Consider the following 17558-nt stretch of genomic DNA (forward strand, 5'->3'; position numbering starts at 1 on the left):
GTCGAAGGCAAACGTTGAAGGAATAATTCTAACATTAAGTTATCAGGAACATTTAAAGATTCTGCTCGACGTTTCATATTTCTAAGCAAATCGGAAGGTTTTCGAGAACCTAATTCTTCTCCAGATAATAATTGGCGAATTTCTTGCTGAGAAGATTCTCCTGAACGATTTATTAACTCAGTTTTAAGCTTTGCATATGGATCAATAGGGTCTGGTTTCATAAGTAAATCCCGTACTAGTGATGCGATATCTGGAGGAAGATGAGAAACTACATAATTATATTTAGTAATGGATTCTGTGATAGGTTTGGGGGTGGCAAGAGCAAAAGTACTTTCACACATAATAAACCATAAAGATGGGTCTGATCGGTTATAAACCGGAATTTGGACGGCATGAACATCAGACATTGTGCAAGGTTTTTAAGCCAAAATAAAAGCAAAAATTTAACTAAAGAAAATTAAATTAAATGATAAGTAGAAAACAGAATTATAAAATGATCTATAATTAGTACTCATCTGTGATCCGGAGGATAAAATCGATGTAATCCATTACTTCTGGTTTGGAGATCTTGAGTGATGGCTTGTAGTCAAAACCGAAAGTGCTTGAGAACTGTTCATACGATTTAACACAGTCCGGGTTACCATTATGGTAACTTCCTGTTATGTTTTTACCACCAATCCTCAAATTCCATATCACAGATTATGTTCTTACTGCATTAATATAAATATTAACAAGACATAGTGCACAATAAAAATTAAACTTTATTTAGGAACATCGCGCATACTCCCCGACAGCCTGCCTGTTTCGCTCTGCTCGCTACTCGTAAGAAACTTCTCCTCTAGGGTTGCCACACTTATCGGAAGGCGCAAGGCGCGCTCCTTATCGCCATCACCACATATGCTTCAAATGTTTAATTAAAATAATGCTTTTCTGAAAAGTGTGGTCTTTCTTATGATAAATCATATTAAAATGCGTAAAAATTTTTAAAGTTAATGACTATAGTAGACCATTATATGGCGTTTCTGTCATTATGACCTATTAAGTATAATTTTTTGTGTGTCATTTAATTTACTATCTTTGAGAAGATAATGTCAAAAACCTGTAACAGTTTATTACTAAGCAATGTCATTTTGAAATTTCTATCTTAAAATGACTGTCTTAGGTCTTTTAAGTTAATTACTATGTTGGATCATTATTTGGAAGTCTACTCAATATTTCTTGTAATGTATCATAACTATGTAGGAGTTATTTGTCAGGTATGATAAATTAACTTTTGTTCTGAAAAGGCTGTAAGCTTGCTAAATAAATTATTGACAATGTAATATATGGTTATCTTTCAGTTAAATTACAATGAATACTTTAAAAATATTCCAAGTTAGCAAATTTTTATATTCCAAGTTGAGAAAAAGGCGATACAGTTTCATTTCCATGCCTGAATATTAATAACATGTGTATTGTAGACTTTAAGTTCTCCTACACAAAATATAACTATAATTCAAATTTAAAATAATACTTTACAATGTGGATATTCTTCTCTGTAGATAAAAATAATTCAATCTTCTGTACCTTGTTAAGAGATTAAGGCTGTGATAAGTTCAAATAGAGTAGTGTTTGTAAAGTTCTGCGGTAAATGGTGGAATCATATTAGGAATCCGAGTGACGTTTTTACATGAAAATCAAGGTTCAGTGTATGTGTGGTGATTTAAGTAGGATTTGTGCAAGAAAATACCAGATATTTTTGTAAAATATTTCAAAGTGTGAGAAATATTTGTGTTAGTTGTATAAATGAATCTAACTGAATAAAAGGGAGTGTTCGGAATATATATGTATAAATGTGTATAAATGTTGTATACGTATAAATGTCTATAGAGTAATTTAAAAAGAAATGAAATACTATTGGTACGTATCTAAACTTAACTCGGTAGAAATGTTCCATGCATTGGTTTGAGTGGGCTTCATACCATGAAAATTTATTTTTCCTTAAAAGATTTCTTTAAAGTCAGTAGGTCTTACAATAAAGAAACATGTGTAAGTCCGTATTTATTTTGGAGAAAAGGAATCAGAAATAAAGCATGAATATATTTTATAAGTTTAAATATAAGGGTAAATGTGGAAATGGAAAGTGTAAAAATTACATTTGTCAGACATAATTTGGTGAATCCTTTGAATAAAGGTAAGACGTGTAAAAGAGAATCAGCAAAGTTTTGTATAGTTGGCCAAAAAATTAATACAGTCATTAATAGTTAGTACAATACATTAGAAGGAAAAGTTGTCAGTACCTCCAACTTAGTAGTAAAAAAGTAAGAAATGTAGTATTCCAGTGAAACTATATAGAATGAACATTGTGTATATTGGTTTAAAGTTGCAGAAAATATTATCTAGTGAAGTTATATGCATGTAAATTCCAGCTTAAAATTTCAAAGACAGAGAAATGTAGGTAAGTTTACTTTTGGAGAAATGGAAATGTAACATTATGTTGTATTTAACACAAAGGAGAAAAGTTAAGAGTAAAATAAAAATGTAACAAGACAAAAATTTTAAAGGAAAAAAAATAAAACTTACGTCTGGAATTAAAATACATTAGGGAAAAACAAAAAACTGCATTTGTGCAAACAAAAAACTGAAAAAAATTAAATTTATGAAAATAAATATTATTTTTGTAAAATAAAATATAGTTAAAAATGTAGTAACACCTTCTTTTAAAATAAAAAGCGAACAGGAAAAATTAAATTTGTAAAAATAAATATTACTTTTGTAAAAAAATTAACTTAAACAAAAAAAAAAAAACTTTTTAAAGTAAAAAAAGTTAAATGTAGATAAAAATTAAAGTAAAAATACGAAAAGGAATAAATTTGAAGAAAAAAAAAAATTTGCGAAATAAAAATGTGAAAGGGAAAAAATAAATTCGTAAAATTAAATATTACTTTTGTAAAACCTAAAAAGAAAGTTAAACATAAAAAAATTAAAGGAAAAATACGAAAAGGAAAAAGAAAAAAAAACTTTTGCAAAATAAAAAAAAAATAAAAAGTAAAAAGAAAATTTAAATTCACCTTTGTGGAAATAAACGTCAATTTGGGAAAGTTCAAAATAAAATTTATGTTTGGGAAAGGGGAAAAAAAATGAATGAAAAACTAATAAATTAACTTTAGTTAGATTGAAAAGAAAAATGAAGATAATTAAAAATATCCCAATAAAATAAAAAAGAGAAATTTAAAATGTGGGAAAATCTTCCATTTAAAACTGCAATGTATAATGTAATGATTTAGTAGCCAAAAGAAATCCTAGTCCGTTCAAGACACATAAAACATGCTCATTGGTTACAGAAGGATATTATTAGCAAGATTCTGATTGGTCATCAAGATTGTATTCGTTCACCGTCGTGAAAAAACAAATGCGTGATCCCGTTTTTACGGCAGGTTGGCGCATACGCAGACTTTCACCCTCGTGACATCATGGTACACAATGTGAAATGCACAAAGCTGCAGTAAAAGGTGACAAATAACAGATTTCAAGAGATAAAAGCATAGCCTTGAGGTAACGCTCTTTTCTGCCATGCAAGAGACAGCGGGTTGAAATCCCACTCGTTTAGTTATTTTTAAAAAATCAGGAAAAATAATATAAATTCAATAAAAATTAATTAAAGGTAATATTTAAAATAATGACGTACTAAATAATTAAGATACTTATTAAAAAAGAGTAAAAAGTAAAATTAATGATATACAAAATAGTATTAATATTTATCAAATATCAAACTAATATTAATCACATGTCAAATAATTAAAAGTAATAAACTAAAAGAGATGTCATTTCAATCACGTGGTTCAAGAACTCGTTGCCACAAAAAATAAAAACTTTGAAAACATAAAATCGTTGCCACAGAATAAAAACGAAAGTTTGATGATGTCATTCCGTCCATCTACGTCACTTCCGGTTGTCACGTGTTCCAAGAGGGTGGATACCAAGCCCCTTTTCTGTGACGTCACTTCCGCCTACCAAGTACGGGGGGGGTTACTACTGACGTTCACCGGCGATGTTTCGAATGCATAAGATTGTTACCAAATATTCAATCTTTCACCGATATATCTGGTATGTGTTCGCATAACGTCGACATTCTCCAATTTTCCGGTCTTTCACGATATATTGTTGAAAATTCAAAACTAGAAGACCTTTCTTTCTCCAATCTGAAACATTGCTTGGTATGGAACAATTATCAAAGCCATCCGTCTTGCATCCCATGAAGAAGGTATAGAACATAATTAGAAGACGTTTTAATTTCACCTCATAGTTCTTCACGGAACATTTAACAGCTAAAAATATAATTAGAAGAAGTTTTAACTTTTACTCACAATTCTCCCCGGAACATTTAATAGCTAAGAATATATCTATTCCGAGCATGGGCACGGGCATTCCAATCACCATAGCAGACCTCATTACTATGCATCGGCGTTGTTGGGTATGTATTCCCAGTAGAGGTCATCTACTCCGTACTGACAAATTTCCATCGCTGAACATTTTTTGTCACCAAAAATCCAATGTTTTTGCTTACCACTATAATTTAATTATTTTATTGGTAATTTTTTCTTCCGCACTTGTGTTTTTTTATACCCATTATCTGTGAAAGTTTCAATGCGAATAAATACTTTTTTGGGGGGAGGTCTAACTTTTGGAGATTTTACATGAAATTAAATTTTTACGAACCTGGTTCTCCTTTTTGACCTTGAGGGCCTTGTCTTCCAGGTTGACCAGGAATGCCTTCCTCACCTCTTTCTCCAGGACTTCCAGGAAAGCCATAACCCTTGTCCCCTTTCAAGCCTCTTAAACCTGGTGGACCCATAGGACCAGGTGGCCCTGGTATACCTGAAGGGCCTAATTCACCCTAAAAAAATGAATGTTAATGAAAATTAGTTAAAAGCTCGACAATGTTCTCGAAATCCTTTCCGATCTGGTAGACCGATAATATCACGTAATCTGTTATAAAGGCAAAAATCAATATCACAGATTTAGGAAACACAGGAATGAAACTATTATATCCAGATGAAATAACACACTGATACAACGTATCGTATTTAAACACATACCTTGGCAGTTAGTAAACGCCTCGAAAGGAAAATTCATTAAATGAATATACGGCAAGTTTCATTAAGAGAAAAGTCGAGTTTTATTTCGTGAAAATGCTTAAAGGAATGTAAATAAACTGAAACTGCTCTAAAATATGATATATTTGTTACAAAGAATACTATAAAAAATGAGTGCAATTTTAAATTATTTTGATAGCATTATTTATAAGGTCTTGCATAAAATTATTAGTGCCTTAAATTCTTTTATTTCCATTAAGAATTATTGCGAATTTTTTGTCCGACTTAATGGAATAAAACGATTCGTTGCTGCCTATATAACGGTAACGAAGCTGCATCTTTCCTCTCACTCATATTTAGTAATTTCAACATGTGTCAAAATATGTCTTGAAAGGACAACTGTTTGCACATTTTAAGTGACTAAAATCAACCAAGTGGATACGACTGACGAGACTTCTGCAATATCATTCATTCCCTGTCATTTATATCCGGCGGAGACAGATTTTTAATATTAAAGCCAATTATAAATTTAAAATCCTAAGACGAGGCAATATTAAATTATAAATTATGGGTATAAGACGAGGCAAAGCATAAAAAACATAATAACTTCTTCATAATATTCCACACATAAGCTTGCTACTTACGGAAAGAGGGCAACTGTTTCGCATTGCTTTCAATCTTTTTCCTTCTGCTGTTTCGTGGAAAGAACATAATAAACGTTTTCATAGTACTTCCAAACAAAGGTTTTTCTATTGATTGGAAAACTAATAAATTGTTTTAGGGAGCCTACATGTAGTTTTTTACCCATCGGGAGATAAACTGTTTTAAAATGTTTAACGTAGAAGTCTTGTACTGGCTGAAAAGATGATAAACCTTTCACGGTGCTTTCAAAATAAAGTTTTAAGAGAAAAAATGTTAACAATTTGACAATGATTTCATACAAAAGCTTTTATTTTTATTCTATTACATTTTTTTAAATTTAATTGCTAATTGGTTAATTCCTTTCTGGTTTTAAGGTAAAAGTTTCGCTCACGAAGAAGGGGGGAAATTGTTTCATAGTGTCTCTAATAAAGAATTCTATTGCTCTTGAAAATGGTTATTAAATAACGTTTTCTATTTTCTTAAACTAGTAACTGATTTATTTTAATTTAATTATTAACTTTGTTGTTTACTTTTATCGCTTCGATGTACTTAGTGGATTCTGTGTCATTTTTCATTCTTCATTTCAGTGCACCTTCACTGTCTTCAGCCTAATTTTAACAATGGATACATTTTTGCTTTATGATTCTTATAAATATATTTTATTTTGTTCTTTTAAAAACATTCTAAACAATATTTTGTGTGTGAATAGGCGAGGCCAGAAAGCAGGTAATGAAATCAGTTATTCTGCAGCCCCGTGATAATGTACAATTTCTATATACTCACTAATTTTGTTTATTTTCGTTTTCCACTTGTTTTCTGTCTTCGCATTTTAAAATAAGGAAAAATTTGCAGCATTTTCTTTTGGGGAGGGAGGGTTGATGATGTTGCATGATACATCGTCAGCAAATAAAATACGAATATTCTACAAGCAGAAGATCTGGGGGGGGTAAATCGGACAGTCGTGGCACTTACGGAGATTCCCGTGCGACTAAATTCTGAGCACTATCCAGACTGGTGTCGTACACCACAGCTTTCAAGTAACTCCAGAGAAAGTAATCATGCTATAGGAGAGGTCCAGTAGACTAATGAATAGGACACACCACGTCCGATCCACCACTGTCGAGATGTCACGTTTAAATATTGACAAATGTTATCACTGAAATGGGCAAGGTTCCTGTCGTACTGGAGCCATCTTTCAAGAGGAAAAGACTGCCGGACCTGTTGTGTATCCATATGTTATAGCAAAACATCCTCCAGAAATAATCTTTAACTCCGTCTGTCCAGATGAACAGGCATAAAGTGGTCCTCGACAATGCTGGATTAAGTATTTATAGCAAAACGGTGTTGCGCTCCCTATGGTCGTGTACCATGGAAATTTTCCACTGCCCATAATGAACGTTCTGTGCACTAAAGCTGCCATTGTGCGCGAAGCATGCCTTGTCTGCAAACAGTGCACGGTCAGAAAACAGATTTCCGCTACATTCTACTACAGATATCAGTGAGCAAATGCTGTAGTAGGTGGACACACTGCATACGGTGTCGATACAATTGATTATCCTTCAGAATTCCTCATACCACTGAATGGGATCGACCAGTCGTAGTAGGCAATTAATCGAGTATAAGCATTTAGAGTGCATTTTGCTTGACGAAATATGATCTTCTGGATGTCATTGGTATGCGGCCATCGTTTTCGATTAATGGCATCTGGCATGTCTCTGGCAGATATTAGTCTTACAACTAGCGTTCCCCTAATGCAGCAGCGCAAACATCTGATAGTTGGAAGTACGCCTCACAGGGGATTGTTTTTGGAACCCACACGTACAATAGCTCGCTCGCTACAGTTCACATCCCATCCTCCCATACAAGGTGCTTATCGGTTAACTTTGTGTTCGTGTAATGGGCAATCCAGTGAGCAAACTTGTGCAAACGGTCAGCGAATGATGATTTCTTGTGACCTTTCCTAGAAATTTGCATAAGTATTCTGCATTGCCAAAAAAATTTAAATAAATAAAAAAAGACTAAAAAACTATTTTGCGATTGAAAAGGATTCTGCTTGTTTCACAGTTTTGGTGTTAAATATAATGTTACAAAATTAACATATGACCAATTTTAGAGATCTAAGTCTGTATTTAGTAAGAACAACAATGAAAGCATACAAATTCTAATAGTGTTTTTAAAGTTTAGAGAAAATAGATTTTGTGACGCATTTTCTTTACCTTCTTTCACAACCCACTCTTTGCCTCAGTTAACAAAAGAATTGAAAAACTGAGCTATACAATTTTACTAAATGAACCTTTATTTCTCATGTAATCCTTGAACAATTAACCGTTGATTATTCGCTGATCACGAATGCCTTTTAGCAATATCATTTAAGTGCTCTGTAATATTAGCTAAATACTTGATTAAGCAATACTTGATTACGCAATATTAATGTAGACGATAAAGAAAATGTCCACTGGCCAAGGTCTCCGAAATATAAATCTTAACAATAACAATAAATGGCCTCAAGAACACCATGGGTTTTAAATCAATCATTTTCAATGAAAGTAAAATTTATGATAAATATTTTGTAAAATTTCTCCATCACTTACTTTTACTCCTTTCGGTCCGGGTAATCCATATGGTCCCGGATACCCATCTTCACCTTTAGGTCCATCTTGCCCTGGCAGCCCGGGTAAACCGGGAGGTCCTCTCTCACCTTTGTCGCCTAAAACAGAAGACAGTCTTAGAATATATAATGTTGTTCTTTAAATGACAGCTTTTGGAACTAAATGACAGCTTTTGGATAATTTGCTTATCAAAGGAAATAGTTTTTAAATTTAATATAAGTTTTTACGGTGAGATCGATGTTCGACTGATTGCGTTGCCGTGTATTAATTATGCCTGATTTATATTTTATTTTTTTATTTAGTACTTTTTAAAAATTACTCAGCTATTACTTATTCTTAGAAGAGCGTGAATGTCGTTGCTCCCTTAATGCAGTTAGTAAAGTTTTGTTTGCTTGGCTGGAAGCTTCAGGAAATTTTAACATAGCTATTGGTGTATTTCTTCTTTACACAATATAATATTTTTAATTAACTTTAAATAAATATCTTAACAGTCAGATTTTTTCCTAATTAAGCGTTCGCCAGGAATGGCCGAACCCCTCGGTCACATAGCTTAACACCGAAAACGTTGCGCAGAGTGAATCACAAAGTATGAGCGAATTAAACCCGCCAAAAAAGGAAAGCTCCGTCCGAAATCTGAAAGAGACCACCCTCAGAAGACGAGTTTGAGGGCCTCCTATCAGCTGTTAACCTTTTTTTTTTTTTTTTTTTTTTTTGAGGACTTTTTGCTGAACAGTACTTTAAATGCACTCATGCTGCAAAGACATTGTACACTTACAAGCCTTTATGCGTTCACTGCGATTCGAAATAGCACCCACGACTATAACAGCCAAGTTCCCTACTACCACGCCAACAGGGTGATACATCAATGAATTGAAAATATCTGTCTACTAAAAAAAGAATCATATGTCTCCATATCAAGTGATATTTGATTCTTTCGTTAAGACTTCTTCCCAGTCAAATGTTTAAAAAAATTAAATTTTTTTATTAAATATCTGTTATAATTCAATAAATAATATTTAAAATAAATAATGATCATTTTAATTTTTGTTTCTTAGTTATGAATACTTGTGAACATTCTTTTTGCTTAAAGTTTCAAATCTACACAAAATTATGAACACACTTTACAAATAAATCTGAAAGCAATATTTAAAAGAATATAACCTGAAAAGTTTTATTTTTTAGAATGAAAAGATTAGCAGCGTATAATAACACTATGAAAAGCGTAAAAAATTACAAAACATATGCAACAATAATCAAACATGAATTGGTTTTATCGTTTCATTAATAAAATTTCTGATATAATTCAGTGCCATATTATGTCAGAAAATTCAGTTTTTATTTTTTTTATCCATGTAACAGATCTTATCCCTTCTTTTGAGAATCTAATAACAAAATCATTCAAATTCAAGCATTTTATTAAAACGCCATCAGTTATGTTCATTCGCAAACAAAACAAACAAAATTCCAACAGCTACGTTTTATATTTATTACATGATTTTTAACTTATTCAGACACTTAAATAAATTAATAAAACTTATTCAGGGGGGATACTTGATCATTAAAGTCATATATACCAGAAGAGTTTAAAAAGAAAATCCATTTTGGATAATAAAAAAACAAAGCTTTCATATACTGTAAGAAATTGCACTAGTAAAAGAAAAGTCTATATTTTAAAAGAGTAAATAAACTTCTTGATAATTACATAAAATTATGTCCTCAATATTCTTACTATTTAGAAAGGTTGAACTTGCTGCAGTTACAAAATAATTTCTCATGCTAAAGCAAAACGGCTGAAAATGATTATGTTATCAGTTTTGCAAAAGGATGTAGCATTTAATGTATTACCAGTATTTCATAGCTCCATTAATAGAAACGTTATTTTCAAGGAACAAATATTCTTGGCGATCAAACATCGCAAATCTCAACTACATTAACACGAGCCTCGGTGCTGCCCATTAATTATGGAAAATCACACAAATCATTTAAACTGAGAAGCAAAGGACCACATTTTTCAATGAGGTAGTTTCGGTGAGAAACTTGAGAAATCACATTTTTCAAAGAACTCATCTGGATGACGCGGAGGGCATGTGATTAAGTGGGAATGGTATTTAATTGCTCCTTAGAGAAGGTAAGGAATCATTCTTGCACTTACTTTTGCGAGTGATGGGAAAGGCTGCTGATCTAAGCGAATTTGATAGAGGACAGATTATAATAGCCCGAAGACTCGCAACGAGTATCTCTGAAACTGCACGACTCTTAGGTTGTTCCGGATATGCCATTGCTATTATTTATGCAAGTGAATAAATGACGGTGATACCAAGAAGTAGCTGCCAAGGTGTTGAACGTCCGTGCGTTATCAAAGAAAAAGGATTTCGGAGACTGTCCCACTTGGTACAGCAGAATCGGGGCCAGACAGTGGCTCAGCTAACAGCCCAATACAGTGCAAGTGTTTCGGAAAACACAGTTCAGCGGACACTGTTGGATACGGGACTGTGCAGCAGACGTCCCACTCGTGTATCTCTGTTGAGCAAGCGTTACTGTCAACTGCATACACAATGTGCCCGGGAATATGTACAAGTGGAAGACAGTTGCCTGTTTGGATGAATCACAATTTCTCATTCATCACGTCGATGGTCGTGTCAGGGTACGCCATCTTCCAGGCGACAGTTGCTTTCCCTGTACAGCGGTTCATACACAGGTAGGCGGTGACGGTATTAGTTAATGTTCTCATGGGCGGCTCTGGGACCCTTAATTGTGGTAGAATAGACCATGAAAGCTGCAGACAACTTGAGCATAATTGCGGATCAGTCGCACCTTTACAAGGCGTCTGTCTTCCCAACTAGAAATGGAATGGAATCATCCAGCAGGACAACGCCCCATGTAACAAGGCTTGAATTGTGTTGGAGTGGTTCGAAGAGCATAAGGATGAATTCCAATTATGTCCTGGTCACCTAACGTGCCTGATCTTAACCCGATAGAGCATATTTGGGATGTTATGGAGCGGCAGCTCAGAGCTCGAACACCACCATGTCAGCATATCTCGACTTTGCGTAATCGCTGCTTAGACATTTAGTACAAAGTGTCTCCAGTCATTTACCAGAAACTTGTGGCATACATGCCAAGGCGAGTTTCAGCTGGTTTTACAGGCCAAAGATCGCGAACGAGTTACTGAGCAGATGGTCATTATGTTTTAGTTCTTCAGTGAAGTCTATGCTAATGAAATAGTTTCCCAACACATGGACTGTGGTCCACAAGATGTCTTTGAAAGTCTAGTCTGTAGTCTTTCTAGATTACTAAAAAAGGTTATTAAAGTTTCTAATTATCTGCGTATACCATACTATAGATGAAAATTCCAAAGTCTGAAATATACACTCGTGTGGAAAATTAAGAAAATTAGCCAATTATGTCTATTCTTACAAAAAGGATTGAACCAAAATTACTAATTATGCCGCCGAAGGATTATGCAAATATTCAGAGCAGAATACGTAAACGTACTCATGCGTCTGTACAGAGCTGGGATTATGGAGGGAATATACGCGCACGACAGGTTTCCGGCGGTTTTTGAGTGCTCGTACTCCTTCACGACATTCGCCGTATTTCTCACAAGAGTTGGTAAAATTTTGTAAGGTATGGGATAAAATGAATAGCGATGAACTCATGGATAACAGAATGACATGGAGAATTGTTGATAGCTTGGAAGCAAGCCAATAAAAAGTGCAGTTGGTTATAAAAATCAATATAATGCCCAGTGTGATCTCAAATTTATGGAAACCATTTCAAAACACTTGGATCCATATAGAGAAGACCTTAACGAGGTCGACCAAGATCCTCAGGGACTAATAAGGATCGTCATTTGGGACTTTTAGCGCGGCGAAACCAGATTGCTACAGCTTCACAGCTCCCACTTGAGCTCTATGCTACCACTGGAACACGGGTTTCATGGTCTACAGTTGCCCGAAGTCTTCTTGAGATAGGTCTGTACGCCAGAAGGCCCACTGTTTGCGTCTCAATCACTACATCACCCAAGACAGTGCTCTTAGCATGGTACAGACAACATGCGCCTTGGACCAGACTTCAGTGGAGCACTCTGTGTTTTACATATGCGTCGAGATTCAGCCTGCACACTGATTCTCGGCGGACTTGGATCTGGAGAGAGCCTGGAACACGATATCATCCTTCCCTCGCCAGGAAAAAGGATCACTACGTTGGTAGAGGTGTAATGGTTTGTGCAGGCATTATAAACCTCTGCACACTGCATGTAATTGACAAAGGCTCTCTGACTAGTATGAGGTTCAGAAAGGAGATCTCAGAGCCCTACGTTCAACTTTTCAAGGGCGCAGTTTCTCCTAGGTTTCTATTAATGGAATAGAAAGCTCATACACTTAGCTGGTTGACGATTTCCTGGAAAGTAAGGATATTCGCCACATAGATTTGCCAGCCAGATCTCCTGCCCTTAACATTGAAAATCATGTCTGGGATGCTTTTGGTAGGTCATTTTCATCTCTCCATCTCCTTTCGAGAACCACTCTGGAGTTGAAAACAGCCTTGCTGCAGGATTGAAATAAAATGCCACAGGGTTTCATCAACTGCCTTGTGTTCAGTACACCGTCACTCTGCGTGACCTGTCTGGCTAGAAAAGGGGAACATAGTATATTCCATATTAGACTCAATTTCAGGTCGATATCATAACGGGGATTTTAGACATCCCTGCACTATGAGCTTTACTAATAATCATGCATACATAAAAGGATTTTTGAATGATACATTCCATTCTCTATTATAAATGTATATTCATGCCAAATTTCATTAACATATGTCCATTAGTTTTTCAGAAATTCCAGATAATATGCAGATTCTCTTAATTTTGCACACGAGTGAACGCATAGGAATCGTCTATAATTTTTCTCCCAATACTGACAGTTTACGTAATTTACGAAGGAAGTACCTGACTACTTCCGGACTTCCTTCTAGTCTCAGCAACAAAATAGGGATTTAACTTAATACACTTGGCTAGAAGTGTAATTTTCGTATCCTTTTTCGCCATATGTATCACCCCTCAATTTATGTGCCAAGAGTATATTTTGTCAGGGACGCCGAGGATACTTTTTGCCAAGGATTTATCCACTACTTGCTAAACTTGCTTTAGTCTAGGGATAACATTTCTTTCAAAAATCTCATTTAGTTCCTTTAAATGCTATATTTTAGGTACATAAATGTAACATGTAAAGGTTAAGTTCCTGTATAACACGTTATTTATAGGTATGTTAGAAAGCTAAAAAATTTTACAATCCATTTATGTACTTATTCAGAGAATAAACACTAGGTTGATGAGTAACGATATACTCACATATATAATACAGTAATAAGTGATGGCAAAGTTTACTTATTTACAATAAATACGATATATCTTAATAATATTTAGAGCAAGATGTTTACCTGGTGATCCAATCACTAAATCTTCGCGAACATAAGCTGGTTGTCCTTTGTCACCTTTTTCGCCTGGACTTCCTGGAGTTCCGGGCTTCCCCTACAGGATGAAAACATAATTCCAGAAAGTCACATTTTAAATTATGCTGAACCTAATTAAAATGCACTTTAATCAGACATGCTAACTTAGGTCTAAATAATTAAATCATCATATGAAGGTTCGTAAGTAACAGGTGATATCTCAGAGTGAAATCTTAATTTGAAACTAAATTCAAATAAACTAATGCACTAAACTAATCAAGCACACAGTACTATAATGATTTTAAATAACACATGTTTAAAAATTTAAAGAATGTAGAGTAAAGTAATGCTGGATTAAAACGAAAGTCTAATTGCAGCACATTAGGTGTGCTTGTTAACAAAATTAAAATAACTCCTTTACCTCTTGTTTTTCTCCTTAAATAATCTAATAATAAAAGAGATAATCCTAAAGAAATCAAATTAAAATATATATAAAAACTGCTTTAGAAATAATCCTTCTTATTTTATTTGTGTTTATGATATATCATATGTACAGTTACAGAACTCCAAATATCTGGATTAAATGAAACCACAACCCAACCGCATATTGGAAATTCCTAAATAAATCGATTATCCTCTTTCCTGTAAGCCCTAATGCACTGGATGCAGGAACAGCGATGAAACATTTGTAGATAACTAAATAAAAAGTTATTTGAAGGTTTGCCTACCTTGACAATTTATGACAAAATGTTTAAAAATTTTTTAAATATTCAAAACAGCATTTTTCACCACCAAACTCTACAAATATCTGAAAAGCAAAAGCATGAATTCGCCTGAAAATAAATATTAAAATATATATATAATTTTAAATGCCATTCAAAATAAAAATATTAATATTAAGTAGCCGACTTTCGGTTTTGATCATTAATATTCCGTTACATAAAAAAAAAAGCAATTTACCCTCTTCATCTATAGAAGTTCCTACTTTTATAGCGATTAACTAGAGGTAAACCAGATATTGTTCTATGGGACTTGATTTTGGTATTCGTACATTCAAGGCAGGTCATTTAAATGTTCCCAGTTTTGATTGATAAGAAAAATTTTTACTTTAGTTGTCGCCTTCGCAAATTTTCGCCTTCATTATAATACACTAGTAATGGTAAAATAAAGATTTTTCAACATTAATCTGTACATATGCAAGTTTAGTTTAGACAGGCTGATAACTTGCGAATATCTAAGAAGTGGGATGACATCGAAGAAAAATTAGGTAGACATAACAGTACCTTCATAAATCCTACTCGATAATGCATCATATCCAAAACAGCATTAACTAAAAGCGAATTATAATTAATTACTTCTTTTCCTGGAGAACCAATAAATCCTGGCAATCCATCATCTCCTTTATCTCCGGGACGTCCAGAAACTCCAGGAGGTCCGCGTTCTCCTTGTTGCCCAGGAGCACCGTCATATCCTCTTTCACCTTTTTCACCTTTAGTGCCCGGTAAACACTGTGCACAACTTCCACTGGAATCACCTAAATGACAGAGCACATATTTTATGTATTTTTGAATCATAACACAAAGTTTAAACTAAAAAAAAAAAAACAAACTCAGTGGCGCAACAACTCTAGTGGACTACGGCCTGCAGTGCCTCGAAATCTGCTTTCTTGGACCCCGGAGTGCATCAGCATAAACCCTGGACATATGGTCAGCTTATCAGGTTCAGTGTTTCTCCTTACTTGCTTGGGGAACATTGAGGAACCTGACTCGGAACAGGGAGCTTACTAAAGCTATGTTCAATAAATGTGGGAAGTAGACAAGATACACAGGAAGGGTATACGAAACCCTTTATTTTTCACTCTTTACAATAATTTCCGTACTTCGGAATACAGAGACCAACTACTTGTGGTCTGAACGTAAGAATATAAAAATATTTAACTAAACTCTAACTTAACTTTGGAATAATAAACAAGGGCCTACGTGGAAGATTGGCCTTATATTAACAGGAAGCCGTATGTAGTACAGAGAACTGTTAACACTACAATACGTTTAAAATTATCAAGAGGATTAAACCTCTGGCCTGAAAGGCAACCAGCAACCGAGTAAAACTTTTAAGGCAAGCGGCCTGCTTCGACTAACTCCTTCCTCTCTCTCTCTTGGCAAAAAGCCACAACTTAAGTACTTGGCGTTCGCCAGACAAATTTGCATAAATAAGTTAAAGCTTTTAATTCTGGCCGGAAGTAGAAAATAAGAAGTGATAAAAAAGATTTAAAATAAAAATAAACGTTAGTAAAACTTAAGATCCTTACAAGCTCGTCACAGTATCTCCCGTGTTTAGTCCCCAAGCAAACTTATCAAGCTTGGTACTGATTTTATCGACCCACTCAAAGGATGAAAGGCTGAGTCAACCTTGCCCAGCCCAGGGATCAAACCCCGGATCTGTAGTGCAGTTGCGCGACGCGCTACCCACTTCGCCACCGGGCGGTCAATACAAAGTTTACACGTCGGAATTTTTCATTTATAAAAATATTTCATGAAATAGGGGCTTCGGTAGTCGTAAGACACTTAAATTACGCGATAGTGTCTGTATTTTGCAAAAGACTTCAAGAATAATCTTAAGATTTCAGAAAATAGCAATTGTATTCAATGCATTTGCTACTCAGTCCTCAGCTGGCATCAAAATACCTAAGAACTTCTAAATACAGTCAGTACAGACAACTGCAGTCACAAATTAACCGAGAAATGATTTGTCTAAAGAAATTTTGTAAGCTCTAACTGTAGTAATTTTACACTTCTTGGACACATAAAAAATAAACTATGAAAGAAAATTTTAAATAAACATCCTATAATCTTTGCAATATCTGCGAAATCTATCAGACCAGATAAATATGCATGGTGTTAAAGATAAACAAGCTCAATATTAGCATTAAAATATTATGTTCATACATTTCCAATAAATAGCTTTTGGATAAAAAATTACATGTAATGATTCAAGATTCAGTAATAATATGAATATATTGTTGTCATTTATAATTTTGTTTAAATTCTAAAAGGCCTTTGGCATATTTTTTACTCTGATGTAGCCTTTGTTTACACTCATGATTTAGTTGTACCGCAAATACCGAATTGGCTTGCATAATTTAAAATCCTTTAGCGTTTTGTTTTAATACTGTACGCTGCATTTTCTGGAAAATGCAGGCAGACACCATAGATCATTAGATCATCAGCATTCATACGACATGATTTCGTTCTGACACGGTTCAAAAATTGGTCAAAAGTGCCCTTGTAACAAGGCATTTCTGCAACATTGCTTCTCTCTAGCACGTTCGACAAAGGAGAAAGAAATAGCCATTATCGAGTGCTTAGGGCAGAATTGCCTATAACTTGAAACAATTAAGAGACATTGTTATCAGGAGAAACTTTAGACTGTAAAAGGAAGTCGAAATAGTTAACTGCACCTCTCTTAGGCGAGCAATAAGAGATATACATTTGAAATAAAGAATCACTGAAAGACGCAACAAAATTTAAGGTCAAACCTCACATGAACTTTGCTCCATACAACGTAGAAAGATCTCTCAGCTGAAGCAAACAAGAGAATAATAGATTTCTTTCACACAGCACAGAAATTAAAATTGCTCCAGAAAAAAATCTTCGAACATGAGTTACGTTTCGCCAAAAGTAAAACGATCTATAATGGTTCTAAGCAGTGAGGATGAAAAACAAAATATGCGAAACATAATTAACAAACATATTTCTCTTACTTAGGAAACGAAATTAATATAGTT

The 17558-nt window shown here is 34.2% G+C and overlaps 1 protein-coding gene across 1 annotated transcript in view; it reads right to left on the bottom strand.

Moving 5' to 3' along the window:
• The window catches only part of LOC118188606 (uncharacterized), a 271758-nt gene that overhangs the window by 90402 nt on the left and 163798 nt on the right, over positions 1-17558 (bottom strand). The window contains exons 19-22 of the mRNA XM_085823594.1: positions 15130-15308; positions 13763-13853; positions 8309-8424; positions 4699-4876 (exon numbers count right to left, since the gene is read on the bottom strand). Of these exons, the coding sequence (XP_085679720.1) occupies positions 4699-4876; positions 8309-8424; positions 13763-13853; positions 15130-15308 (564 nt within the window). The remainder of the gene's footprint in view (positions 1-4698; positions 4877-8308; positions 8425-13762; positions 13854-15129; positions 15309-17558) is intronic.

This window comes from Stegodyphus dumicola, chromosome 1, assembly GCF_044657685.1.
Source record: "Stegodyphus dumicola isolate Sdum_Otavi_A_Nest chromosome 1, ASM4465768v1".
NCBI classification, from domain to species: domain Eukaryota; kingdom Metazoa; phylum Arthropoda; class Arachnida; order Araneae; family Eresidae; genus Stegodyphus; species Stegodyphus dumicola.